At 45.5% G+C, this 27,920-nt stretch overlaps 1 protein-coding gene across 1 annotated transcript in view; it reads right to left on the minus strand.

The window, feature by feature from the left end:
* The window catches only part of LOC126095649 (uncharacterized), a 394,024-nt gene that overhangs the window by 303,537 nt on the left and 62,567 nt on the right, over positions 1-27,920 (minus strand). Inside the window, exon 3 of the mRNA XM_049910410.1 lies at positions 11,605-11,725. Within this exon, the coding sequence (XP_049766367.1) occupies positions 11,605-11,725 (121 nt within the window). The remainder of the gene's footprint in view (positions 1-11,604; positions 11,726-27,920) is intronic.

Genomic DNA, 27,920 nt, shown 5'->3' on the forward strand with positions numbered 1-27,920 from the left:
CGTTTCTTCCCTTGAAGAAAATAAATAGGTTACCTACGTGTCCTTCAATTTACGCCGGTTTTAATCTCAGGCATATTGCTATTTTTGAGAGGGACTACACGGAAGCAGTCATTTATTGCTTGTTTTTTCATTTCTCTATAGTTTCAGGTAAACTGATTTCGAGATCCATTGGTGCATACTCTATCAAAAGTCTTTCAAAAATTGTATCAAAATCAAAAGCTCTTTCAAAAATCTCGTCAACACTTAAACCTGCAGGGCTATTTCCATCATTCCCTCCTTATATAACATCATTATCACCTGGCAAATCTTTTACAAAAGATGTAACAATACTGTCATCTGTTAGTATTTCGCCGGCCGCTGTGGCTGAGCGGTTCTAGGCGCTTCAGTCTGTAACCGCGCTGCTGCACCGGCGCAGGTTCGAATCCTGCCTCGGGCATGGATGTGTGTGATGTCCTTAGGTTAGTTAGGTTTAAGTAGTTCTAAGTTCTAGGGGACTGATGACCTCAGATGTTAAGTCCCATAGAGTTTAGAGCCATCTGAACCATATTTTAATCAGATATATAATAGTGTTTCCAGCCGTCACCTACACTGGGATTCCAGATAGCGTCATCCAATCAAATACTTATCCAATCAAATACTTGCTGTTTATTAAAAAAAAAGCTCATTTCTCTACCTAATCAAATGCTCTGATACAGAAAGCCGTTGTCTCTTCTTGAAATTTTTCGCATGGGAACTGCTCGATTTTTCCGCGCCGCGCTGCTTAAATAGTTCCAGCCCCGTACTACTTGAGAAGATTGGTATTTCCTCGAATAATGGCGCTAGATCTAGAAGGTGCTTGCATCGTCTCGTAGGGTACTCAACATGCAACACCATCTGTGAGACGACCTTGTTAAAGCAAACTTGTAGACCTAAATACAACTAACTGAGGCTGCGTTTACATGTTGCGGTAACACATGATGTTACTTCACTACTTGAGCCAAGCTCGTAACAGTATTTTGCAAAATCGGGACAAAATTGGATCTTGTCGGGATGTCGGGACAAGAAGGTCCGTAACGGTGACGGTCCCGATATGTCGGGACGGATGGCAACGCTAGGCCAGACACTAATGCAAACTATCACTTGGTTTTCGGCTTACTTCGTAAATAGAAGCTACAGATTTAACGAAAGATCTGTACGAGAAAGCAAATAGAATCTATCCTGCGTCATATCTACGCTAGTAAACAGAAAGGTTGCTAGCAACTGTATGACAGTAATCAATGCAAACCTGCTGTCACCAAAGATTATACAAACGTGTTCTTTGACTAACTAACGCTATCTAGCAGGCAGCGAAGTGTTCCCAACACAACGTAAATATGTATTTAAACGCACCATTAGGCCAGGATGTGGGAAATGCGTGTGCAATCAGAATAAACAAGAACTGAAAGAAGTGGTGCTTAGAACTACCAACATGCAACAAAGGGTTAAAGCTATCGATATCAGAAGTTCATTTTGTTACAATATTGTTGGTGTTCTAGGAGGTCGGAAAGTCAGAACTTGAGGAGAATGACAGTCCGCTCACGTTAATCTGTTGACCACCATATTCGCCAGATCTAAACATATCTGGTACAGTACGGGCACCAGATCCGCTCCCACAAACCACGTTGCGCAGGCGTTAGGTACCATGTACATCCAGAAACCTCCAAAACCATGCCACACAGAATCGCTTCTATTTTATCTAGAGGTGGACGAACTTCCTGTCGAGCCGGAAGTCGGAATGTTTTCGCTTATGAATGTAACTGTGGTTCTACTTTGCATTCACATACCGCGGTATTTTATGATAATCAGGAAATTTTCAAACTTTTTCAAATTTATAGTTTCGTATCATTTCTCTTCTATTCTCCTTTCTTTTCTTAGAAATAGTGACATAGAGCTCACGATGAGTTGTAATACACAGATGCATTTTGCAATGACAGGTAATTAACACAAGGATATTTATTGTAAGATATGAGGTCTATCGATACGTGTTGAATCTATGAAGACAAAAACTGTGGATTCCGTTCCCGTGTGCACACTTCGCTAGGAATTGCCGACCGCCGTTACAGCTGAGGCAAATAACTTTCACCCTTCCTCTTCAGGGCAATCGAACAGATCTCTATTTTCAGGTGAGGTACTGAAATACTAAACTGCAAGAAATATCGCTTATTTGCGTACGATTTTCTTCCCACACGTGAAGCATCCAGTAACTTGCAACGCATGATTTGCTGTCTGTGTCGTGGGAAAACTAGATATATTTATCAAAATGTATGTGACGTAGAATGCTATTTGTGAGACGTAGCGCTACTGCGGTCACTGTTTTCTAAAAGCGAGATTCCACATGGCTGACGCTGAATGCTTGGGACTCCCTGAGATTCTTCGTCGTCCACATCTGGCACTCGTTTCTGAGACTGCAACCCCGGAGCATTTACGAGCCACCCCTTCCGATTACTTTGCCGTCCCACAAGTCCTATTCATAAATTCCTCCCCTTTGATGCGTTCCTACGACTGAAAGAATTGAGAAGTCTTTTGGAACGTGAAAATGCTTAAAACACTATAAATTTCTCGCTGGAGCACAGTCGCTACCCTTCCGCGACTCGAAGGGGGGAAAGCGGAACCGTAAAGTAAGTGTTCGCCAGTGCCTGGTGGTCCGCAGAAGAGGGGGCGGGGAAGCGAACGAAGAGGAAAAGGCAAAATCGCATTGAGACGCAGATAAGCGCGAGAACGGCTGACAGAGAGAAAGCAGACTGAGGTCTGTTGAAAGAAAAATAGAAAAAAAAAAGCAGTTCCACTCAGTCTGCGAGTCTCTGCGATAGTCGGTGAACAGTCACGGCAGCGAATGCTCACTCAGCAGAAGAAAGAAGAAGTCGCATGGCATTTACGACTGTAAAACCACTAGTGTTTGCACTCAGTGATACAATGTTGCTCATTAAAACTGCAACACCATGGAGGTGGCGTGTAACAAATGCGGAAATCGCGTCAAGTGTACTACAAGCTTGGATATGCGAATGACAAGCATTTCAGCACAGCCGCAGTATGTAAGCAGAAATCAAGGCACCTACATTCATCATGCAGTGTGTCCCAGAAGGAATGGCCAATATTGAAGGATACGACAGGAACGATAACTGGAAGTAAAACAGTCCAGTAAACACAAGCTCTGTAATGTATACCTTAAGAGGTATGAGCACTTGTTCATCGTCGCTACTGTGAAACACCTATTTTCTCGTAAACAAATACTCATAAATCGTAACGTATCTATTTTAGAGCCCATGTTCACTGGATAATTTTTTTTGTTTTGTTTTTGTTTAGATCAATACTAACTCCTCCCAAAAAGCGAAAAGCAAAGAATTTGCAGTAGAAGAGATTTGTTTCCAAGTATCGAAGATGAATAAGTGCTCATATATCTTAAGCTATACATTTTAGAGCCAATTTTTACTACGCTTTTTTGCTTCGACTGATCGTTCGTGTCATATTCCTGAATATTGACCATTCCTTCTGTGATACCCCGCATGAGGAGTGATTTGTTGCATACCCATTGGTTGCAGACACGACTTGAGCGAAAACGAACTGTAGGCCGGATCCTTTCTAACATTGGGGTCTATTTGATTTGATGCATTGTGAGATATGTTAATTAGTATTTCAAGAACGGGTTAGAATAGCAGTTTGGTTGGTTTCACTGTGGGACTTTTGATGTTGTATCAGCTTAAAAGGAAAATGGGGTATGAAAAGGTTTTCAAATACCGCTACGTATCACAGAATTTGTAGACAACTAAATTGTTTATTTAGCGACATGTTTCGTGGGGATAAATCGTTGGGCTATAATGGCATTACAAAAAATTTAACTCATGTTTGTATGGTTATTAATGCTTCTTTATACGGGGCAACAGTTATTGAACTATACGAAATAAAATTGTCATAATTTCTGAACGATTTGCGCCAGGACGTTCAAACTGCATGGTTGACCGCGGGACGTGATAGGAATTAGTACACGCATGCATTATTCGGTTTAGTGCAACATACCGACACTCTGTAGAGCATGGTGGGTGCATGCGAGCGTTATACTACTGGAAAACACCCCTTCGAAACTGCTCAAGAATGGCAGCGAATCAGGTTGAATCACCAGAGTGACGTATGGATCTGCCGTCAGGGTGCGTGCGATAACTATGAGAGTGGCTGTAATGTCACTTGCTAGATGTTTCCAGAAAGGCATACGTAAGATAAAATAGGAAGCGATGCGCTGCAGTAGAGATGCTGTTAGATGAGAGATGTGACTGTCACTTTATTACTTGATTTTTTTAAGTCGCAAAATGAGAGAAGTATGTGTGTCTTGACGAAGAGAGGACGCGAACATTTTATCGCTCTTCCTATTGTAACATTTTTGTTAATACTGGATTTTGGGTTAACGTAAATAACGTGAAGTGAATTACAGTGCCTGTCTATTCATTTGACGAACATTTCATCTCATCACAACGAAATGAGTTTCTTTCATTAGGTGGCCAGTTAGCATCTACTACGGCAGCTGTATTCGAGACGACGATAGCAGCAGAAAGAAAAGGTAAAGTTTGCCACAGAGAAGAAGATACAAGTAAGAACATTTACTCTTAAGTTTCCTAGAAAGTTTATTTCAGATATGTTTGATAGTGTGTGATCGGCAGCCGGCCGTAAAAGTACACTCCTGGAAATGGAAAAAAGAACACATTGACACCGGTGTGTCAGACCCACCATACTTGCTCCGGACACTGCGAGAGGGCTGTACAAGCAATGATCACAAGCACGGCACAGCCGACACACCAGGAACCGCGGTGTTGGCCGTCGAATGGCGCTAGCTGCGCAGCATTTGTGCACCGCCGCCGTCAGTGTCAGCTAGTTTGCCGTGGCATACGGAGCTCCATCGCAGTCTTTAACACTGGTAGCATGCCGCGACAGCGTGGACGTGAACCGTATGTGCAGTTGACGGACTTTGAGCGAGGGCGTATAGTGGGCATGCGGGAGGCCGGGTGGACGTACCGCCGAATTGCTCAACACGTGGGGCGTGAGGTCTCCACAGTACATCGATGTTGTCGCCAGTGGTCGGCGGAAGGTGCACGTGCCCGTCGACCTGGGACCGGACCGCAGCGACGCACGGATGCACGCCAAGACCGTAGGATCCTACGCAGTGCCGTAGGGGACCGCACCGCCACTTCCCAGCAAATTAGGGACACTGTTGCTCCTGGGGTATCGGCGAGGACCATTCGCAACCGTCTCCATGAAGCTGGGCTACGGTCCCGCACACCGTTAGGCCGTCTTCCGCTCACGCTCCAACATCGTGCAGCCCGCCTCCAGTGGTGTCGCGACAGGCGTGAATGGAGGGACGAATGGAGACGTGTCGTCTTCAGCGATGAGAGTCGCTTCTGCCTTGGTGCCAATGATGGTCGTATGCGTGTTTGGCGCCGTGCAGGTGAGCGCCACAATCAGGACTGCATACGACCGAGGCACACAGGGCCAACACCCGGCATCATGGTGTGGGGAGCGATCTCCTACACTGGCCGTACACCACTGGCGATCGTCGAGGGGACACTGAATAGTGCACGGTACATCCAAACCGTCATCGAACCCATCGTTCTACCATTCCTAGACCGGCAAGGGAACTTGCTGTTCCAACAGGACAATGCACGTCCGCATGTATCCCGTGCCACCCAACGTGCTCTAGAAGGTGTAAGTCAACTACCCTGGCCAGCAAGATCTCCGGATCTGTCCCCCATTGAGCATGTTTGGGACTGGATGAAGCGTCGTCTCACGCGGTCTGCACGTCCAGCACGAACACTGGTCCAACTGAGGCGCCAGGTGGAAATGGCATGGCAAGCCGTTCCACAGGACTACATCCAGCATCTCTACGATCGTCTCCATGGGAGAATAGCAGCCTGTATTGCTGCGAAAGGTGGATATACACTGTACTAGTGCCGACATTGTGCATGCTCTGTTGCCTGTGTCTATGTGCCTGTGGTTCTGTCAGTGTGATCATGTGATGTATCTGACCCCAGGAATGTGTCAATAAAGTTTCCCCTTCCTGGGACAATGAATTCACGGTGTTCTTATTTCAATTTCCAGGAGTGTATTTCGTTAACTTCGATTTATGACTTCACAGTTAAATGTCAGAAAACATTTTCAATTCAAAAACTGTATTTCAGTATCCATCCTTCAGTAAAAAAATAGACTAGAATACAGGGTCCTATTGTCCTATGAAATCGCAGCCCAGATCATAACTCTAGGTGTAGGTCCAGTGTGTCCAGCACGCAGGCAGGTTGGTTGCAGACCCTCAAAAGGCCTCCTGACCAACACACGGCCATCAGTGACACCGTAGATCAGTTGCAGAATTTTGGAACACATATTATGTTCGAGTATAATGACTTTCCTGGAGACTAGAAATCTACTCTGTAGGAATCAGCATGGGTTTCGAAAAAGACGGTCGTGTGAAACCCAGCTCGCGCTATTCGTCCACGAGGTTCAGAGGGCCATAGACACGGGTTCACAGGTAGATGCCGTGTTTCTTGACTTCCGCAAGGCGTTCGATGCAGTTCCCCACAGTCGTTTTATGAACAAAGTAAGAGCATATGGACTATCAGACCAATTGTGTGATTGGATTGAAGAGTTCCTAGATAACAGAACGCAGCATGTCATTCTCAATGGAGAGAAGTCTTCCGAAGTAAGAGTGATTTCAGGTGTGCCGCAGGGGAGTGCCGTAGGACCGTTGCTATTCACAATATACATAAATGACCTTGCGGATGACATCGGAAGTCCACTGAGGCTTTTTGCAGATGATGCTGTGGTGTATCGAGAGGTTGTAACAATGGAAAATTGTACTGAAATGCAGGAGGATCTGCAGCGAATTGACGCATGGTGCAGGGAATGGCAATTCAATCTCAATGTAGACAAGTGTAATGTGCTGCGAATACAGAGAAAGATAGATCCCTTATCATTTAGCTACAAAATAGCAGGTCAGCAACTGGAAGCAGTTAATTCCATAAATTATCTGGGAGTAGGCATTAGGAGTGATTTAAAATGGAATGATCATATAAAGTTGATCGTCGGTAAAGCAGATGCCAGACTGAGATTCATTGGAAGAATCCTAAGGAAATGCAATCCGAAAACAAAGGAAGTAGGTTACAGAACGCTTGTTCGCCCACTGCTTGAATACTGCTCAGCAGTGTGGGATCCGTACCAGATAGGGTTGATAGAAGAGATAGAGAAGATCTAACGGAGAGCAGCGCGCTTCGTTACAGGATCATTTAGTAATCGCGAAAGCGTTACGGAGATGATAGATAAACTCCAGTGTAAGACTCTGCAGGAGAGAGACTCTCAGTAGCTCGGTACGGGCTTTTGTTAAAGTTTCGAGAACATACCTTCACCGAAGAGTCAAGCAGTATATTGCTCCCTCCTACGTATATCTCGCGAAGAGACCATGAGGATAAAATCAGAGAGATTAGAGCCCACACAGAAGCATACCGACAATCCTTCTTTCCACGAACAATACGAGACTGGAATAGAAGGGAGAACCGATAGAGGTACTCAGGGTACCCTCCGCCACACACCGTCGGGTGGCTTGCGGAGTGTGGATGTAGATGTAGATGTAGAGGCTTAACCAGCTTTCAACAGAAAACAAAACAGACCTCCGCCCTGTCCTTCAATGGGCTCTCACGTGACACAACTGAAGTCGCAAATGGCGGTGGTTTGGGTTCAGTGGATCTGGCTCGGGCATCTGGCTCGGAGCTGTCCTTGAAGTAAGCTATCTGCAACAGTCGTTGTACCACTGTGGTGCCAACTGCTGCCCAAAATGCCACTGTATATGCAGTACGCTGTACCAGAGCCGTACGTGGAACACGATGGTCTTTCCTCTCCGTAGTGCCACGTGGCCGTACGGAGCTCGGTATTCTTGCGGCCGTAGACTCTCGTGGCCGCCGTTACCACCAGTCATGTATAGGGCTACATTACTGCCACATCATTCTGCAGTACCGCGCAAGGAACATCCAGATTCCTGTAGCCCTATTACACCACCAGGTTCAAACTCAGTGAGATGCTGATAATGGCGTCTTTTTCGCCGTAAAGAGATTCTTGACTGATATCAACTCATCACGTCCGCTGTCAAAGATAATTACGCTCACGACCGTTACGGCGTACATAACGCAAGCATCCTCATAGTGGCTCTAATAGCGACACTCTTTTGCTACTGCCACGAATTTTGAATAGACGTCATCTTTTAGATGTAGAAACACGCCTACGAACTTTCGTTTATGACGCACAGCTCCTTCTTTCTGTTGGAATTTTTTTTCCGTCTGCGTATGTCGCTCTACATCTACATCTACATGGATACTCTGCAAATCACATTTAGGTGCCTGGCGGAGGGTTCATCGAACCACCTTCACAATTCTCTATTATTCCAATCTTGTATAGCGCGCGGAAAGAACGAACACCTATATCTTTCCGTACGAGCTCTGATTTCCCTTATTTTATCGTGGTGATCGTTCCGCCCTGAGTAGGTCGGTATCAACAAAATATTTTCGCATTCGGAGGAGAAAACCAGTGACTGAAATTTCGTGAGAATATTACGTCGCAAACGAAAAACGCCTTTCTTTTAATGATTTCCAGCCCAAATCCTGTATCATTTCTGTGACACCTCTCCCATATTTCGTGATAATACAAAACGTGCTGCCTTTCTTTGAAATTTTTCGATGTGCTCCGTCAGTCCTGCCTGGTAAGGATCCCACACCGCGCAGCAGTATCTAAAAGAGGATGGACAAGCGTAGTGTAGGCAGTCTCCTTAGTAGGTCTGTTACATTTTCTAAGTGTCCTGCCAATAAAACGCAGTCTTTCGTTATCCTTCCCCACAACATTTTCTGTGTGTTCTTTCCAATTTAAGTTGTTCGTAATTGTAATACCTAGGTATTTAGTTGAATTTACGGCTTTTAGATTAGACTGATTTGTCGTGTAACCGAAGTTTAACGAGTTCCTTTTAGCACTCATGTGGATGACCTCACACTTTTCGTTATTTAGGGTCAACTGCCACCTTTCGCACCATTCTGGTATTTTTTTCTAAATCGTTTTGCAGTTTGTTTTGATCTTCTGGTGACTTTATTAGTCGATAAACGACAGTATCATCTGCAAACAACGGAAGGCGGCTGCTCAGATTGTCTCCCAAATCGTATATATCGATAAGGAACAACAAAGAGCCTATAACACTACCTTGGGGAACTTTTGAAATCACTTCTGTTTTACTCAATGACTTTCCGTCAGTTACTACGAACTGTGACCTCTCTGACAGGAAATCGCAAATCCCGTCACATAACTGAGACGATATTCCATAAGCACTCAATTTTACTACGAGCCGCTTTTGTGTGGTACAGTGTCAAAAGCCTTCCGGAAATCCAGAAATACGGAATCGATCTGAAATCCCTTGTCAGTAGCAGTCAGCACTTAGTATACTCAGTGCCATGCAGGATCTCGAAGATCTCACGCGACTAGCGCTTGAGAGGACATGCACTCTGCTCGCTCGGCCGTGTGGAATCGTTCAACCAGGTCAGGTGCCGTGACTCAGGAAAAGATCTTGTCTACAGCATGACAGGAACGCCCACGGACAGTGCAACTATATCTGGGGCACCAGGCAGTGTCGGTACAGTACCACCTGATGGAGAGAGCCACGTAGTAAGCGCCCTTTAGTCAGAGCCAGCAGACAGCCGACCTAGACGGAGGGCGGCGGCACCAGACGCCTGCCAGACGAGACAGACGGTGTTTAATTTTCGCTGCACCCTCCACTCTCCGCCTTCCCCTCCAGCAGCCCCCTTGAAGGAGCCGGCTTGCGCCGCGCTTGAGATATTACCGCGTTTTATTAACGTTTAAGTGCGCGGCTGGGGATAGGGAGGGGCGTTCCGTATCGGCGGGGAGCCAATCCCGCCCCTCATAATGAAACCTAAATCACGCCAGCCTCGCCCTGTCCTCGGCTCTGCCGTCTGCGGCTCCGTCGGCCGTTTCGCTAAATTTATTCCCATCCCATACGACTTGCGGTATTCCTGTGGCTCATCCCGTCTGGAGTACACAGCGTCAGTTTTATAGATGAGCTGTATCTGAAAGCAGGTTACAATCGCTGATTCTGTCTCTCTGGACTTTGCCTACATGGCCTCTATCCAGTATTTGCAACACCCAAGAGTTAAAGGATTAACCTTTACCAAAATCATCGTCATGAAGTGTACTCGAAGTTTCGAGTTTGGATTTATAAGAGAATGATGACAATGAACATCTGTGCAGGACTGGCAGCGAACGCTGTTTCCCCGATTATCGCGAGCAGTCGCCTTACTATATGGTTATGCGAGCACGATTCACGGCCAGCCCAAAATTTCCATATGTCTTCAACCATATATATAGAAACTGTATTCGTACTTGAACTAAAAACCATTGAGTTCCAGGACAGCACTAGTGGCTGCCGCATCGCGGTCGTGAAGTGGGGTCGAGGCAGTTCCAGATAAGTTATATAGTCTGACGATGATTTATGGATTTGTAGTTTTAGCTTGACGACGTCCACTATGGACAAACGGTAGTTACTGTTATTCTGAAGAAGGTTGAGTTAGCCCGACTGAAACCTAGGTAAATTCTAGGTAAACGGTGTAACTGAGGCAGTTAATTATTAAAATTAAAATTTATTGTTCGGAAAACATGAAATATGTTTCAATATCAATCGGTAATCTGTTATTATGCTGCGAATTCTTTGACGCTGGCAGCCACTTCTCGCGAAATATTTGAATTTTCCCTGAAATCGCTAGTTAAGTTTTTCTTGATTACTCAGATTGCTTTCAAGCAATTATTATTATTATTATTATTATTTTTTTTTTGCAGTACTGGATCCCGTACTGATCGGTTTGATACCCCATTGGTCCATTAACCACTGTTAATTTGGAAACGAAAATTACGACAAAAATCCATCGTGTAATCTCTAGAGTATCTAATTTTCAGTCCGCTGAAAGATTCAGCTGATAAGTAAAACAGAAAAAGTCGTCTCTCTCTTCTAAAACTTGCATCACAAATCGGACAGAGGCATAGAAAACAGTGAATGCTACAACAACCACTGAGGAAAGTACTTTGGTTGGCTGATCACTAACAGAGAACCTCTCTGTGTCAAGCATCCTTTTTTTTTTTTTGGAAATATCATAAAATTTTAACAGCTTTACCACATTCGTATCTTAGCCTACTTAAAAAGATCAGCTGGTAAACCCCTTCCCTCTTGTCTGAGCAAAAAATAGGAATACTTAAGATGTGACAGACTGAAATCTACGTGTCATGAGCCCCACAGATTCTTTCGGTGGTGCTGGAAGCAATGCACCGCCCGACTCTGTCTGTTCTGCAGCCATGCCAGAGGGTCCTTGCTCAGCCTGAGCCACTGAGAGGAAGTATGCCATGGCCGAGTAGTTGTCTTCTCCAGATGCAGTTCATTGTTCGTCAGACGCCCTTCTTGCCAGTGACATGGTATTCTGCATCTCAACGGCGAGGAAACAGTGTGGACACAGTCAGGACAATACGGCAATATTTTACGGCGTTAAGAAAAAGGAAGTGGCATTCTGGCAGTCCTACCTGTGTATGGCTGGGAGTAGTCTCTGTCGGGACTGGTATATAGCTTGCCACTCGCCTCTTCACCGGGTTCTAAGTACGCCTTAGAGTCCCGGGGGTCGCAGTACGCCTCGACTACCTCCACCTGAAACAGGAGAAAGGCGGATCGTAAGAACTTAATGCGTTTCTCATACTTTATTCTCTGTCTCCTTACTCTCTTCACTTGAATCCTTACATCTTACTATACCGTCATCTTATGAGTTCAGATGCAATCGTAAATGTTCAAGATTTACCACTATATATTATACAGAACGCAGAATTGGTCCATTTAGCAGGCGATATTGTTGTATTTATGCCTCATTTCCGCCCATGTTTTATCACATTTCATAATACAGCGCACAAAGGTTCGCGCTGCTGCGAGTCAGACAACAGACTGCTCCACGTCACAAACAACAGTATCCTGGGTAAACTCTTCATGTAGGCAAAATGTATTCAAGCACACACAAAAAAAAGTAGTGTTGAGACACACAAATTATGCACACGTCAGGTATAACGTTATGATCACAGACCTACTATCTATATAACCACATCCAGTCGATAGCAGCGTCATCTGGTGAGGAATGACCGCTAGTCAGACGCATGCACGGTACATGTAATGCAGCGAGCGTGCTGGTCGTATGCAGAATGAAGAAGACACGTGATCTATCTGAGTTTGACCGAGGGCGGATTGAGATGGCCCAGAGGCTGGGCTCGAGCATTTTGTAGCTAATATCAGACTGTAATGCTGGGCAGAGTACAAGTGTGTCTGAACACACAGTGCACCGAATACCCCTAACAATAGACCCATGCACGTGCCTATGGTAACACCATGATATCGGTAGATACGGCTGAAATTGGCAGGTGACCAGTGGCACTGGACTTTGCTTCAAATGGTTCAAATGGCTCTGAGCACTATGGGACTTAACATCTGAGGTCATCAGTCCCCTAGACTTAGAACTACTTAAACCTAACTAATCTAAGGACATCACACACATCCATGCCCGAGGCAAGATTCGAAACTGCAACTGTAGGAGCAGCACGGTTCCGGACTGAAGCGCCTAGAACCACTCGGCCACAGCGGCCGGCGCACTGGACTTTGGCGCAGTGGCAGAGCCATGTCGATAGGAGGGCGTGAATCCCTAGTCTTGCAGGGAAACAGCTCCTTGAAACATGTACTACGGACGGAGACAAGCTGACGGCGGCCGCATTATGCTCTGGGGAATATTCACGTGGACACCCACGGGTCCAGTGAAGATCGTGCAAGGCACCATGACGGCCATGGAGTATCGTACACTGGTTGCATACCACGTACACCCCTTTATAAAGATCATATTTTTAACAGCAGTGACATTTTTCTACAACATAATGCGCCATGTCACAAAGCCAGTAGTGTAATGGAGTGGTTCGAGGAACACAGTGACGAGTTCCAATTGATGTGCTGGCCCCCAACTCGCCATATCTGAACCGATCGAACACATCTGGAATGTGACTGAACAGCCGTCAACGCTCATCGCTCTTGTGTGCTATGTGATGCCAACTCTATAAATGGTTCAAACGGCTCTGAGCACTATGCGACTTAACATCTGAGGTCATCAGTCCCCGAGACTGATAACTACTTAAACCTAACTAACCTAAGGACATCACACACATCCATGCCCGAGGCAGGATTCGAACCTGCGACCGTAGCGATCGCGCGGTTCCAAACTGTAGTGCCTAGAACCGCTCGGCCACAGCGGCCGGCGCCAACTCTCTCCAGTGATCTGCCACGCTTCCGTGCTACGACACGTCACCGCTGTTATCAGTGCCAAATGTGGACATACTGGCTACTAGGTAGGTGGTCATAATGTTCTGGCTGATCAGTGTATATGCCCATACCATACCCATACCCATACCAAACCGGACAGAATAACGTAACTGCCATAAATATGGTCGATGATGAATTCCTTGGCGTTGTCATGACAGTACATAATCATTCTCGTTGAATATTCATAAGAAAGAAAGTAAGATGGAGGAGTGACAGAACTGTTAATGTTCTCATGTACGTAAATGATGTGTCAGGTAGTGTGGGATGTCGTATCAAATTATTTGTATAGGAGACTGTGCTTTACAGGAAAGTGTCATTGGCGGATAATCCTGTATCCAAAATTACGTAAACAATTTTTTCTCATATACAGCGAGTGGATTAGTATAAGGTTATTCACGTGAACAGGAAGAGCATTTTCTCTATTGCCTGGCTATAGCGATAAGCTTGTGGGCTTTGTTATATCGATTAAATACCTAGGGATACGGCTACGAAGCCATAGGAAGTGGAACTCACTCGCACGAATAGCTGTAGGAAAACCGAACGGTAGCCACCGACTTTTTGGTTACCAGCTCGAAAGTAAGGCTTATTATTATAGGGAAGCGTCCATAATAATTTCGTACAAGCTTTTTCAAAATATTGTTCCACTCTCTGGGAAATTTATCAAGAGAGCAAGAGGACGTCTGAATTCTAGAGGGCTGTAGCTGAGTGATTTACTTCTTAAGGTGATCAAGAAATACATCTTTTAAATGAAAATGGACGGAACGGACATGACACACTTCTGGTGAAGTACATTTAAAGAGCTATTACTTCGTACAGGCTATAAAAAACTTTGAAGGAAGGAGTATTAGAGTGTAATGTCCCGTTGGCGACGAGATCATTTAAGGCGGAGCAGAAGTTCGGACAGGACAAGGATCAGAAGGAAAATGGCATGCGTCGTTCAAAAATAAATATCTCAGTATATGTTGTAATCGATTTAAAAGAACATAAATATGGCTGGGGGAGGGTGGAGGAATGGACTCCGCACCAAAGATTTAACCGCTGTGCAGTTTTGCTCATTCAAGCATTAAACGTACTTGTACAGTTTGAGCCAAGAATTTCGAATAAGAACCATTATCTTTCTCTTCCGCCTATAGCTAGGGCAGATTATAACAGGGAACCGTTCATCTGCGATTATTCAGTTTATATATATATATATATATATATATATATATATATATATATGTGTGTGTGTGTGTGTGTGTGTGTGTGTACAGTCTGTAAATTCTGTATACACGAAATGTATTCGCAGTTGCAAATTTGAACAACCATCAGATGCGTAACAGAATGACACCAATGAAAATTTGTGCCGGACCGGGGCCAAACCCAGATTTCCCGCCTATCGCGGGCGGTTGCCTTATCGTTAGGCTACCCGAACACGACTCACGGCCATATCCGAACTTCCACATGTCGTCAACCGTATGTTTACATCTCTACTCTTACATCCTTTACGCATACTCCCGTACAGGGGAGATATTTTACTTGAATGTCACTTTCCCGGTGTCGGCAGATAAATACGATATTGCAGTGCCTGTGTGATTACGATTACATGAACCTGTGTCCGAAGGAACATTACAATGCAATTCGGAATAACACAGGCATTGAAATATCGTAAATTCTGGAAGCTTTACAAAATTGTTAAGGCTTTCGTGGCCACTTGTTGACAAACTGCCTAATGGCTTCTGTCTTGGGTTCTTCGGCCGACGTTCATCTAATGATTTTTTTCAAGCAAGACATCAGAAAGCTCTTCCATGCATGTCTCACCACGAGCTATTTCACGTGGAATGGCGATTTCTACGAACAGCTGGAAGGCGTCGCCATGGGTAGTCCTCTCAGTCCAGTGGTGGCCAACTTCTTCATGGAACAATTCGAAGCACAGGCACTGGACTCGGCGACTTGCAAACCTAAGGTGTGGTACAGGTACGTCGATGATACTTTCGTGGTGTGGAGCCATGTTGAAGAACAGCTCGGTGACTTCCTAAGACACTTGAACAGCCTCCATGCCAACATAATATTTACCATCGAAGTAGAAAAGGACAAGACACTGTCATTTCTAGATGTGCTGGTCACAAGGGACGGCGAAAACCTGGGACACAGCGTGTACCGAAAACCGACACACACGGACCGATACCTGCACAAACTGTCAAACCACCACCCGAGCCAGAAAAGAGGCCAACACCTCAAACGAGAAATGCAACACCTGGAAACTGTCCTGAGGAGCAATGGGTACTCCACAAATTATATCAGAAGTGTAACAGAGCCAAACACTCGGCAAAGTAAGGAACCAGAAAAAGAAATGTCGGGTACGGCCTTTCTGCCATACATTCCCAGAGTGACGGACAGAATCGGCCGTATATTGCGCAAACATGGCGTAAAGACGATTTTCAAACCGACAAGGAAGATCAAAGAGTGTCTTAGATAGGCGAAGGAGAAAAGAGACCCACCTGCAATGTCGGGAATATACCGTATACCATGCACATGCGGAAAAGTTTATGTCGGAATGACTGGACGATCCATTAACACCAGGATCAAAGAGCATAAGCGACATTGCAGGTTGGGGCAGGTGGGGAAATCGGCAGTGGCAGAGCACGCACTGAATGAGACCGACCACGTAATAAAATTCGCTGATACGGAAGTTCTGGCTGTAGAGAAGCACTATCACACGCGCTTGTTCAGAGAAGCTGTAGAAATGCAAAAACACGCGAACAGTTTGAACAAGAAAGAGGAAAGCCTTAAAGTAAACGGATCCTGGCTTCCCGTACTGCAGCGAACGACCGTCGCAGGTAGCAAGAGGAGAACCGCACCGGAAATGACCGCGGAGAAGCCCTCGGACGTTGGCGCGCCAGGTACATATAGTCTGCGGCCGCGAGCTCGCCTCCAGTTCACCACCGGCAATGGAGGGTGAAGCTTTGACAATGACAGCCACTCGTGCTGGCGAAACGTCAGAAAAATCATTAGATGAACGTCGGCCGAAGAACCCGAGACAGAAGCCAATAGGCAGTTTGTCTGGAAGCTTTGTTGTGTGTGCATCGTATTTTAACTGTGTGCATGTTATATCTATGAGGCGGAGACGGGATACAGCATGTTATTTCGCTAGTCGAGTGCGGAAAACAGCTTCAGAACCACATTCAGCTTGGTCAGAGCAACTGTCGTTCATTTGGCACGCAGATGAACGTGAGGGTCTGCTCCACCTCCCTGTCTCGTAAGCCAGCATTCTGTGGATTACGCTACATCTACTAATTTTTCTCATATGCAGTGCGACCATGCGAGCCAATGTTACTTGGAAACTGAAAGACTAATCACTTAATTCGCAGAACGACGATAAAAATTTACAAATGAAAAAAAAAATAAAGAAAACAAGAAGATTAAAATGACTAACAGATAATAGGAAAAGAGCAGGGAGACATAATTTCAATTATGTATATTGAATTGAAACACTCCTTAACCGTGTGTACTTTGAAGAGTACATCTGCAGCACATTATATCGTTCAAATATTTAGTGCTATTAGTAAGAAGCGATATGAAATAAAGACCTGCTTAAAATCAGTGTTTGAGAAGGCGAATGGAAAAGTTAGATTTGTTGGAAGTGTTCTCAGAAAACGCATTGCATTTGTAAAGCAAATGGCCGACCAGAAGCTAGTGTGATCAGTTATAGAGTTTTGTTCCAGTGTTCGGTATCCTTATCAACTAGGCATGACACGAGACATCGAATGAGTTCAGAAATGTTCCGCTAGGTTCGTTAGTGGTCGCTGTGGTCCATACCAGACAACAACAGAAATGCTTTTCCTACCATCAGATTTCCTCCTACAGAACAAATTTACAATTGTATAAACTGCATCACAAAATTTTCATCTTACGCCCGTCACTGTCTCGGAAAAGACAATTCGTAGTAAGGTCATCTGATCCTGAGAGTTGGTCATTTTCACGCCGTCAGTGCTACAGTACGACAGCAACATCGTACGGCCAACTTCCATGCTACGTCACAGATTTGCTCTCCTGCACACTTAAGTAACACAGAACGAGTTGACGACCAGCAGGAAGCGACCGCAGCGCCGTCGTTAAAGACTCGTTATATTCATGGAACTACTGCGTGAAGGAAGCAAGCCCATATGCAGTTGAGCGCGCGATGCCGATGAGTGCGGACAACGGAACGTGCGCGTCCGAGCCAGCCGGCTCGGTCGCGCCGGGGCCGGTCGCTGGGACCTGCACCGCAGGCCGCTTCCAACAGGACGGATACAACGGCGACGACCCCTGCAACCACAACGGATTCTGAAAGGCAACATAATGAGGACAGAACCACGACGAGCGATACGTGAATGCAGAGCGGAGGACAACGTACGTCGAACCCCTATGACGAGAGGCATCAGCTAACACACAACGATCGGCAATAACGGGAACTAAGACGTGAAATACAGCACATGATTCTGCAAAGTCAAGAAGTATACGACAACCGCACTAGTACAGTTCCTCCTTCACAGCCTGAAGAACAAGTAGACGACGTGGAACAATTTTCTCCACCAGAAGACGACGACGAAATGGAGGGAGTCTCCTCTGAAGAAGTTTGGACCGAGCAGCCCACCGACGGAGAGGGCGCTTTTACACTAGTTCGCCAAAGAAAACGACTCGACGCTTCTCCTAAGCAGAACAACTCTAGGAAGCGACAACGTCCAGAAGAACTGGAAACTTCCAACCGTTATGCGGCTATTGCGACGGAAGATACTACAGATGCTCCAGAACGTATGGACCAGACGAGTGATGTCAATCTCGAAGCACATAAAGAGGGGACAGATGGCTCTGGCCGGAACTTACTACGCAGAGGTCCCGCCCGTTACTCTTTACCATACCGAGAACTACATGGAACTCAACAAGGCGCTGAAAGCGAATATTGACGGCAGTCTTAAGGCCATCTACCAACGAGACAGGATCAAATATCACTTTGACTCCTATGAAGATCAACGGCGGGCCATCAATTTCTTTGTGTCGAATGACATCCACTTTTTTACACATCAGGCCGCGGAGGACAAGGACCTCAAAGTGGTTGTCAAACGTCTACATGCCGAAATTACGGAGGAAGAACTGAAAGACGCACTGATAGAGAAGGTTTTCCCTGTCATCAACGTCCACCAGTTTAAAAATCGAGACGACAACACGAAGGAATTACGACCTCAAAATGCTTACTGTGTCACGTTGCCAGCCCAAAAGGAAAACTACAAGATTTACGACATCAAATACCTTCTATATACTAAAGTCGTTATTGAAACCTACAACAGACAAGAAGGACCTGTTCAATGTCGCCACTGCCAGCGCTTCGAACATACAGCTAATTATTGCAGCTTGCCTGCTCGCTGCGTTCGATGTGGAGGGCAACACCGATCTTCAGCATGTACTCATCCCCGAGGGGCTCCGCCGAAATGTGCTAACTGTGGAAAGGACCATCCTGCCACGTGGCGTGGCTGCCAGAAGTACCAGGAACTCCTCAGGAAATACAGACAATGGTCTACCCCGCAGCCTTCTCAACGGAGGGCTCGTGTAATACGGAACTCCAACCTGACGCCGCACCCTCCGCCCCACCGTCAGCAAACGCCACAAGAACAGCCGGCGGCGACGCGGCAGCCAGTAACACAGCCTCCTCCTGAAGCACTTCCACCGCGACAGCACCGCCAGCATTATTCATACGCCCACGCAGCATCACCACGCCGACCGGAACCGGAAACCTACGTCTCACCAGCTCATTTGATGGAATCTATAGCTCCAGCGCTCTCTGATGTCGCCAAACTTCTCACCGCCGTGCAGCAACAACTAGTGGGGATACTTTCTTTAATAGAAAGTGTATTGAAGGCCTTTGGAACACCTTAAGATGGATTGCCCTGGGACCACGAGAAACCTGAAAATCTGTATATGGAACGCCAACGGAATGAAACACAAGAAAACAGAATTCACTGAATTTTTACAACGTCACAAAATCGACATCGCACTTGTATCAGAGACGCACCTTCGTCCAACAACTGAGCTCAGATTTCGTAACATGTACGTCTATAGAACGGACAGACAAGGCCAACGAGGTGGAGGGACCACAGTTCTGCTTAAAAGGGAACTGCGGCACCATCATGAAACACTACCACACCTCCAACATCTGGAGGCAACAGCAGTAACGGTTCGATCGGCGGCAGGCAACAGCACTGCGGCGTACAACAGCCCCGGTAAAAACCTGGTGCCAGACGACCTACGGAGTATCTTCACCAATTTTGACAACATCTTCCTAGGAGGTGACCTTAACAGCAAGCACGTCGCGTGGAATTCCCGGCGTACGAACCCTCGTGGACGAACTTTGATTGCCATGGAAGACGAACTGGGCATCACAGTCCATGGCCCACGAGAGCCCACACGGATTCCTTACGTCGATCAGTAAGAAGCAGACGTCCTAGATATTGCTGTCATCAAAAATATTGAGACGAACCTCCAGCTCCGCACCGTCGACGATCTTTCGTCTGACCACCGACCTGTTATCAGCATAGTGGAAAACGCAACGGCCAACCTTCCGCCCCCAACCTCACAAACTCTGAACTGGGGTCAATTTCGGACATATCTTGACAACAATGTCTGCCCGACGCAGGACGTTTCAACACCGGAAGCCATCGACATCGCGGTACAAACTTTGACGCAGAAGATAAAGGTAGCCAAACGGAGGGCAACTACTCACACGGTATACCCTGTAGTAGCTTTCGACGAGTTCCCGCCTCTCCTCCAAGAACTGAAGACACAGAGAAACGGGAGCAGACGACGTTGGCTTCGCTATAGAAACCCGATCGATCGACGAGAAACACACGTCTTAACACGAGAACTGCACAGGAGAGTGGCCGAGTGGCGACAGCAGGTCTGGGAAGATAAGATGGATGAATTCTTACTTCGAACCAAGAACGAATGGCACGTAGTCAAGAACATACGACACCAGCGGCCACCTAAACGAGCCATCAGAGGACCAGATGGCTTCCTCTATGACGAACTCGCCCAGGCAGAGCTGTATTCTACGACTTACCAAGAACAGATGTCTACACTAGAGACCCCCGTGAACGACGTCCGTCTGCAAGAATAGGAAGCCGTCGTTACAGCAGAATGGACTGCTTTTCGTACTGCGCCTGTGCAGAGCCGCCCAAAACTCAACACACCAGCAGAGATCCGTAAAATTATCCGGAAGACTCGGAATAATGCGCCGGGCAACGACTCCATAAGCAACACCGATTTGAAACAGTTGCCCAGGAAGCCAACTGTGCTCCTTACCCGAATTCTCAACAGCTGTCTTCTGCAGGGATATTTTCCTACGGCATGGAAGACGGCTCGAGTAGTTCCAATACCCAAGCCAGGTAAAGACCCAGCAGAACCCAACAGTTATCGGCCAATTAGCCTCTTGCCGACCCTTGGCTAGGTGCTCGAGAGAGTGCTGTTGCAGAGGCTCCATGACACGCTTACAGCGCATGATGTTATACGACCCGAACAATTCGATTTCAAGGACAAGTTATCTGCCCAACTTCAACTTCTACGGATCACCGAACGGATACAAGAAGGATACAACAAGCAGCACTTCACGATTGGTGTCTTCCTTGACATCGAAAAATCTTACGACAAGGTGTGGCGGCCCAACCTTATCGTCAAACTGCATCGCACTACCCCTATTGCGGATCGTTACATTAGACTCATAGACAGCTTTCAGCAGGACAGGAGACTGTATGTCCGAGTCGACGATAAAAACTCCGAAATGAAACTGATCTCCGCAGGAATTCCGCAGGGCTCTGTCATTTCGCCTCTACTTTTCAACTTATATATAAATGACATCCCAACAGTCCCCCTTGTTACGGCGAGTTTTTATGCGGACGATACGGCCTTTCTGACAACTGGACGACACTTGGACCAGCTAATCGCTAGGATGCAACGGCAACTTGCTGTAATGGAACGCTGGGCGCTGCAAAATAAGATAACGATCAACCCGACGAAGACGGCAGCCGTTCTGTTCACACGGAGGAAGCCAGTTCTGAACGACAGACTCCAAGTAGCTGACCAATTTATCCCATGGTCGCCGGGAGTGAAGTATCTCGGTGTCTACCTTTACAAAAAATTACTCTTTACGCAGCATATTGACGACAAGAAGACGGCAACCTAGAAGATGGCCAGGTCGTTGATTCCGTTCCTGAAGAGTAAGGATCTCAACCCTAAGACTAAACTCCAATTTTATAAGGCAACGGTGGAACCCACAATGTTGTATGGCTCCACCTCGTGGGGAACTACGTGCGTCTCCAACTACAACAAACTCCAAGCGCTGCAAAACATTTGCTATCAATGGCTCACAGGAGCTCCTTGGTGGACAAGAAATGTCGACATCCGTACCGCACTCCACGAGACCACTATACAAGAGAAGGTCCATGACAAGGCTCTACGAGTTTTTGACAAGATCGATACCCTTAGGGACGAAGTTCGACAATTACAATCGGTAGGAACGGTAAACCCTGCAAGAAGGCACAAGTATCGAGTACCGAAGTCAATAACGTTTCACCCCCCATAGGCAATCTGTCATAACACGAGGAAGCAGTCACACATAACAGCCTTGACACATTTCCCCTCCACAGGAGATAGACATCACCAAAGACAGCAGGCTAAAGGACCCATTGCGTGCCCAAGCCTAACTGAATATGTAATAAATAAAGTGTTTTCCTTTTATCCTTACATCCCATCCTAGAAGAATAAGTCATCAAGGATGATCTCTTCAGTCCACACTACACACTATATTTAATAAACTAGCTACTTCTACGTTACGCTTTTTGAAGGAAGAACGACTGGTATATCTGATTATGCCTTCCGTTTGAAGGCAGTAAGTTATTTGGCAGCAGTGAAGGCAGAAGACAGTGAGTCGGCAGGCAGAAGCGGCACTAAAAGGAAACAAGCGGACGGGACACGTCCGCGCAGTTACGTCATCGGACAGCTGTAATTGAATAGGCGAGGGCAGCAGGAATCTAATTACCCTCTCCATCCTCCCCCCCTCCCCCCTCCCCCCATCCACCCCTTCCTCCCCCCTCCCTCCAGCGACACAAGCGGCGCGCAGTCGCTGGCGGGTTTTCCGCTCTGCTCTCAGAGCGGACTTTGCAGAGCCGGTATCTGATTAGCTGCCGCGAGCTCGCAAGGTCTTCCTTTGATTCGATTTTTGAGCCAAACAAATGCGCGCCGCCGCTCCCTGCCGCCACTCGAACTGGGGCGGAAACAAAAAGCAAACAGACCCGGGGAGCAGGAGGCGGCTAATTGGCGTCGCAGCTCTGCCTGCTGCTACAATCACAGCCCCCGCCCTCGGAGCTGTCCAGCGCGGAGCCCTCTAGAGATGCTTCAGTTTCTCCCGAAACGCGCATCCGTCACTTCATTCCCCCGCGAAAATAAATACGCTATGGATTTCGTTAAACATCTGGTTCTCGAGATGCTACGGGTGCCGTATTATAGACTGCAGCTCGAAAGTGGTTGCCGTTTCAAATCTAGGGTCATTAATCACTTGAATAGAAACGGAACTCTAAACAAAAATTTTTTTTGAGTGTAATTACGGCAATTGGATGGTTTAACCTTCTATGCGGTGTGAACTTGAACTCTACCGACAAAATTTCGGAGGTTTTTCGCGGATTCCTTCAGAGTACCCCGGCTTTGATTTTCAGTATTTCATATAACTCAATCGCCGGCCGCTGTGGCCGAGCGGTTCTAGGCGCTTCAGTCCGGAACCGCGCTGCTGTCGCAGGTTCGATTCCTGCCTCGGACATGTATGTGTGTGATGTCCTTAGGTTAGTTAGGTTTAATTAGTTATAAGTCTAGGGGGCTGATGATCTCATATGTTTAGTCCCATAGTGCTTAGAGCCAATTGAACCATTTAAATATAACTCAATCACTGAATGCAGAAACATGTTCAAAATTCGTCCACCTGGGTAGCCGTATCGTTTACTACAGATAACAAAATTTGTCCACAGTCAATAAAGAGCCTCCAGCAACAGGTATAGTTCACTGCTTACTGCAGAAAGGAAACATGCCCTGGACGTGTTCCCTGTCTGCTGCAGGCAATGCTGCGATTTCGGCATCGTTAGGAGAAAACTGAGGAACCAGGAACGATATTACACTGTTAGTGAGGTGGTAGGCATCATATTTGATTCTTCACAGAAAAAGGTAAATTTAGGTTTGTTCTCTTGAAAACAGAAGACATTACAGAGTACAATAATTGCTGGCCAAGATTCTACAAAAAAGACTTGCTTCAGTAATGAACCTGAAAGGAGCAAAAGTTTGTTTTACCATATCAATTATGAAATTCCTTTCAGTAAAGACACACCACGGGTAGTTCAGTGTAAGTGAAACATCAACTGCCTGCGAGCTGATAGCTTCTATTTAAAAAGTACTCAGGTGGCTCTAGAACTTCCCAAGGAACTTGCCTACAAAGCCAAACTAACCATGAACATATTAAAAATGGACGATATTGAATCAACTTTCATTTACATTATGGAAGAAAGATGCAATTTTGGAACGAGATTTTGACATTTCCGACAGCAGAGAGATACAGCACAGAGAGGTGAAACTGAAGAGCATGTTTTAGTCCACGAACTTATTTTGATGCAATAATGCTTGAAATATATTTAGTTTGAGTCAAATATATAAAAGAAACTTCTATCCTCAAAATATACGTCCTTTAGTTTACATTCCACATTGTTTTCTGCAAAAAACCGATATTTCCACTAAAGCACCTTTAAATTTACATATTTTTAGAAAAAAATTTGAATAATTTTGCTTCACAGTTTTGGTATAAAACTGTTATTTGTCTATTCTGTGCCGGCCGTTGTGGCCGAGCGGTTCTAAGAGCTTCAGTCCGGAACCACGCAGCTGCTACGGTCGCTGGTTCGAATCCTGCCTCGGGCATGGATGTGTGTGATAGGTTTACGTAGTTCTAAGCCTAGGGGACTGATGACCTCAGATGTTAAGTCCCATAGTGCGTAGAGCCATTTGAACCATTTGAACCATTTTTTGTCTCTGCTGTAAAATTTGTAAAAGTATACTTGTTCCATTTCTGCAGTTATTGGTTCAGCTATTGACCAAATGAAAAATATAATATGTTGTCATGATCTACTCACTAAAAGGTATAATCTTATGTTACATCTTTAACAAAAAAAAGCCAAATATTACAGTTAGAAACTATGTAAGGGTTATGTCTTGAAGTAACGTAATCCTCAGCGCGCTAATTACCCTGACTATATTCATGTAGTGCATATTTAAGAATAAGAGAGGTTACCCACTTCCGACAATCTTTAAACATAATTTCAAAGCTTTTCTAAATGCGTTCTCGCTTGTATGCTAAACGCCAAATACTTAACACATCACGCATTTGTAAAGTAATCGGGCGTTTAAGGCTGCTTTATACATGTGTCGAGTTGGCGTTAGGGTTTTTATTGGTTAATGTATAATGAGATTGCGATCTCGGGTGTTCGCTTTAGAGTAATTACATTTCTTTTTGCACCTTCGATGCACTGAAACTATCAGCCCAACAATGCAAATGATGGCAATGTGCGCCGTGCGTCTTGTTCGCAAACAAACTTGTTAAATTCATTCATTCATTCCCGGTGCTTTGTGATAACAACAGTAATGCTCACTTTACTCTGGCTCTGAGCACTATGGGACTTAACTTCTGTGGTCATCAGTCCCCTAGAACTTAGAACTACTTAAACCTAACTAACCTAAGGACATTACAGCTCACTTTACTGTTCGCTTTCAAGCTTGTATGCAGTAGCGTTGGATTCTATCTTGGTTTTGTTTTTCCGGTACTGTTTGAGGTATGTTAACAGCAATAGACAGGGTGAGTCAAAAGTCGTATCACAAAAGCCTAGACTGGTGATTCAATTGTCTTGTCCCACAGGTCGAAGTCGTATTCAGGGATATCACAGGAGCGATCATTCGAAGAAAAAAATCCAGTAACCGTGGGCTCTAAAATGCATACCTTAACAGCTATGAACATTTCATCTTCATTAGCGTGAAACAAATGTCTTCTACTCCATGCTCTTTGTTTTCTATATTTTGGGAAGAGCTAATATGGACTAAAATAAGAAAAAATTTCCAGTAATCACGGGGACTAAAGTGCATACCATAAGAGCTATGAGCTCTTGTTAATCCTCGATGGTGTGAAACACGTCTCTTCTACTGACCAAGTACTCACAGCTCTTAAGAAATGCATTTGGAGGCCCATGTTTACTGGACTTTGTGGCTTCGAATGATCGTTCTTGCCATATAACTGAATACGACTTTGTTCGACAAAAACGACATTATGTTGAGCTGTTTCCACAGCGACGGCAACAACACCAGAGGATACGTATTTTGTCTGAAGGTTCCAGCATTACGCTGTGTTTTGTGTTGTACGTTTTGGCGATTAAATGTTTCATTCTTTATCAATGTTGGGAAAGCATTTTAAGCGAAACAAATTTAATTGCCGTAGGAAAGCGAACTAATAATAACTAGAATGAGATTTTCGCTCTGCTGCGGAGTGTGCGCTGATATGAAACTTCCTGGCAGATTAAAACTGTGTGCCGGACCGAGACTCGAACTCGGGACCTTTGCCTTTCGCGGGCAAGTGCTCTACCAGCTGAGCTACCCAAGCACGACTCACGCCCAGTCCTCACAGCTTTACTTCTGGCAGTACCTCGTCCCCTACCTTCCAAACTTTACAGAAGCTCTCCTGCGAACCATGCAGGACTAGCACTCCTGAAAGAAAGTATATTGCGGAGACATGGCTTAGCCACAGCCTAGGGGATGTTTCCAGAATGAGAGCACTCGCCCGCGAAAGGCAAAGGTCCCGAATTCGAGTCTTGGTCCGGCACACAGTTTTAATCTGCCAGGAAGTTTAATAATAACTACATTATTTTTCTGCAACAAGCCACCAGAGACCAGGGGTCCCTTATACCGAAATATTCAGAAAATATCCGATACAACATCTCAAATTTTTTCGGTGGGTTTTGGGTTCATTCTGTTTCAGCTGCCCCTACCTATGGTTTAATGTAACCCGCAATGCTTCCAAAAACCACACAGAAGATTTTCATAGTCTCTCTACACGCAAACTATTAGTCCTACAGGAAAAGCGAATAGGGCCTTTTCGTAGGTAATTTACTGTAGTTAAATTTTGTACTGCGATACGTTTTCGCTAGAGGCCGTAGTCTTGAAATTATTCAAGAAAAACAAAAGCGACCAACAAACGTGTTTTTCTTTAATAACTCTAAAATCTTTTCAGTGAAAACGTAGCCCAGAACAAAATACAAGATAAAATTTCCTACAAAAAGGTCACGTTCATTTCTCCTGTATGGCATATGGTTTGCACACCGTGAATGAGAAAATATAAAAATCTCAGTCAAGGTACTTAAAGAAGTTGCGAGATGCATAAACTCACAGGCAGCGGCAGCTGAATCATCCTCTACAGGGTCTTTAAAAAGTGTCCCACACTATTACAGGAGGTAGTACTGGTCAAAATTGGGAAGAAAATCCCTTAAAAATACATCAACAAATAAAATACTTGTTATGCGTGATTTTAGACTTTGCCGGCGTATGACTATTTTGGAATGTTCTCGACGGGTGACGCCGTCCGAATGGGGCGATATTTCGGCAAGCTGATTACTGCAATCTGAAGCCTTTCCTGCTGACTGGGTTGTTATTACTCGCGGCCGAAGCGTGTACCATTCATCTATTTTGATAATGTTTTTCCATATTCCTTCGTAATGGGCGTTATCAAATCCTCTATCATCTGCTGATACGAGTGACCTGTTATCGTTCTCACAGTGAAAATAATTGGGGCCAACGCACATCATTTAAAATACTGCGCAAGTAAAGGTCTACTTCAAGTATTATAATTGGGTTCCCACAATAAATCTCTTTGTTCTGGTGACTGACGCTTAATCTGTCACGAAAATGTTCGTTCCTCACCCAGACAGAAGTCGCAGAATCAGTGCAACGTCCATAGTTCCATTTAAACTGGAATCATATTAGTACAGTCGATGCGCGTATGTAAGCACTGAAGACCTACGTTTGACTGGTTACAGCATCATTTCACCGATAACAAGGTTTCAGAAGCAAGTTTCCACTTGCAACTAAAGTGACGCCGCTCGCTCTAAACTCGAATAGTGTCACCGTTATTGTTTGTGGTAAGATCCATATTCTAGGGGCGGCACTCGGGTGACATCACTTATAGCCATGCCACTAAAAGTTGAAGTTTTGACTTTGTGACGCCCATTTCATTCCACACCCTCGATTGATGTCATTCGATTGCTACCTCGTGGCAGAATTTCAAAGCACCATCAGTGAATTTGATTTCCCTGTTAGTTCCCTAACATGAAAACCGGTATACAGCGATGGTACGAAGCCATCTCGAAAATTTGTAGTCCTGCAGCTCTCAAAGCACCTGCTTGCTACACACGTCGATACC

Source organism: Schistocerca cancellata, chromosome 8 (assembly GCF_023864275.1).
Source record: "Schistocerca cancellata isolate TAMUIC-IGC-003103 chromosome 8, iqSchCanc2.1, whole genome shotgun sequence".
Taxonomy (NCBI): Eukaryota; Metazoa; Arthropoda; class Insecta; order Orthoptera; family Acrididae; genus Schistocerca; species Schistocerca cancellata.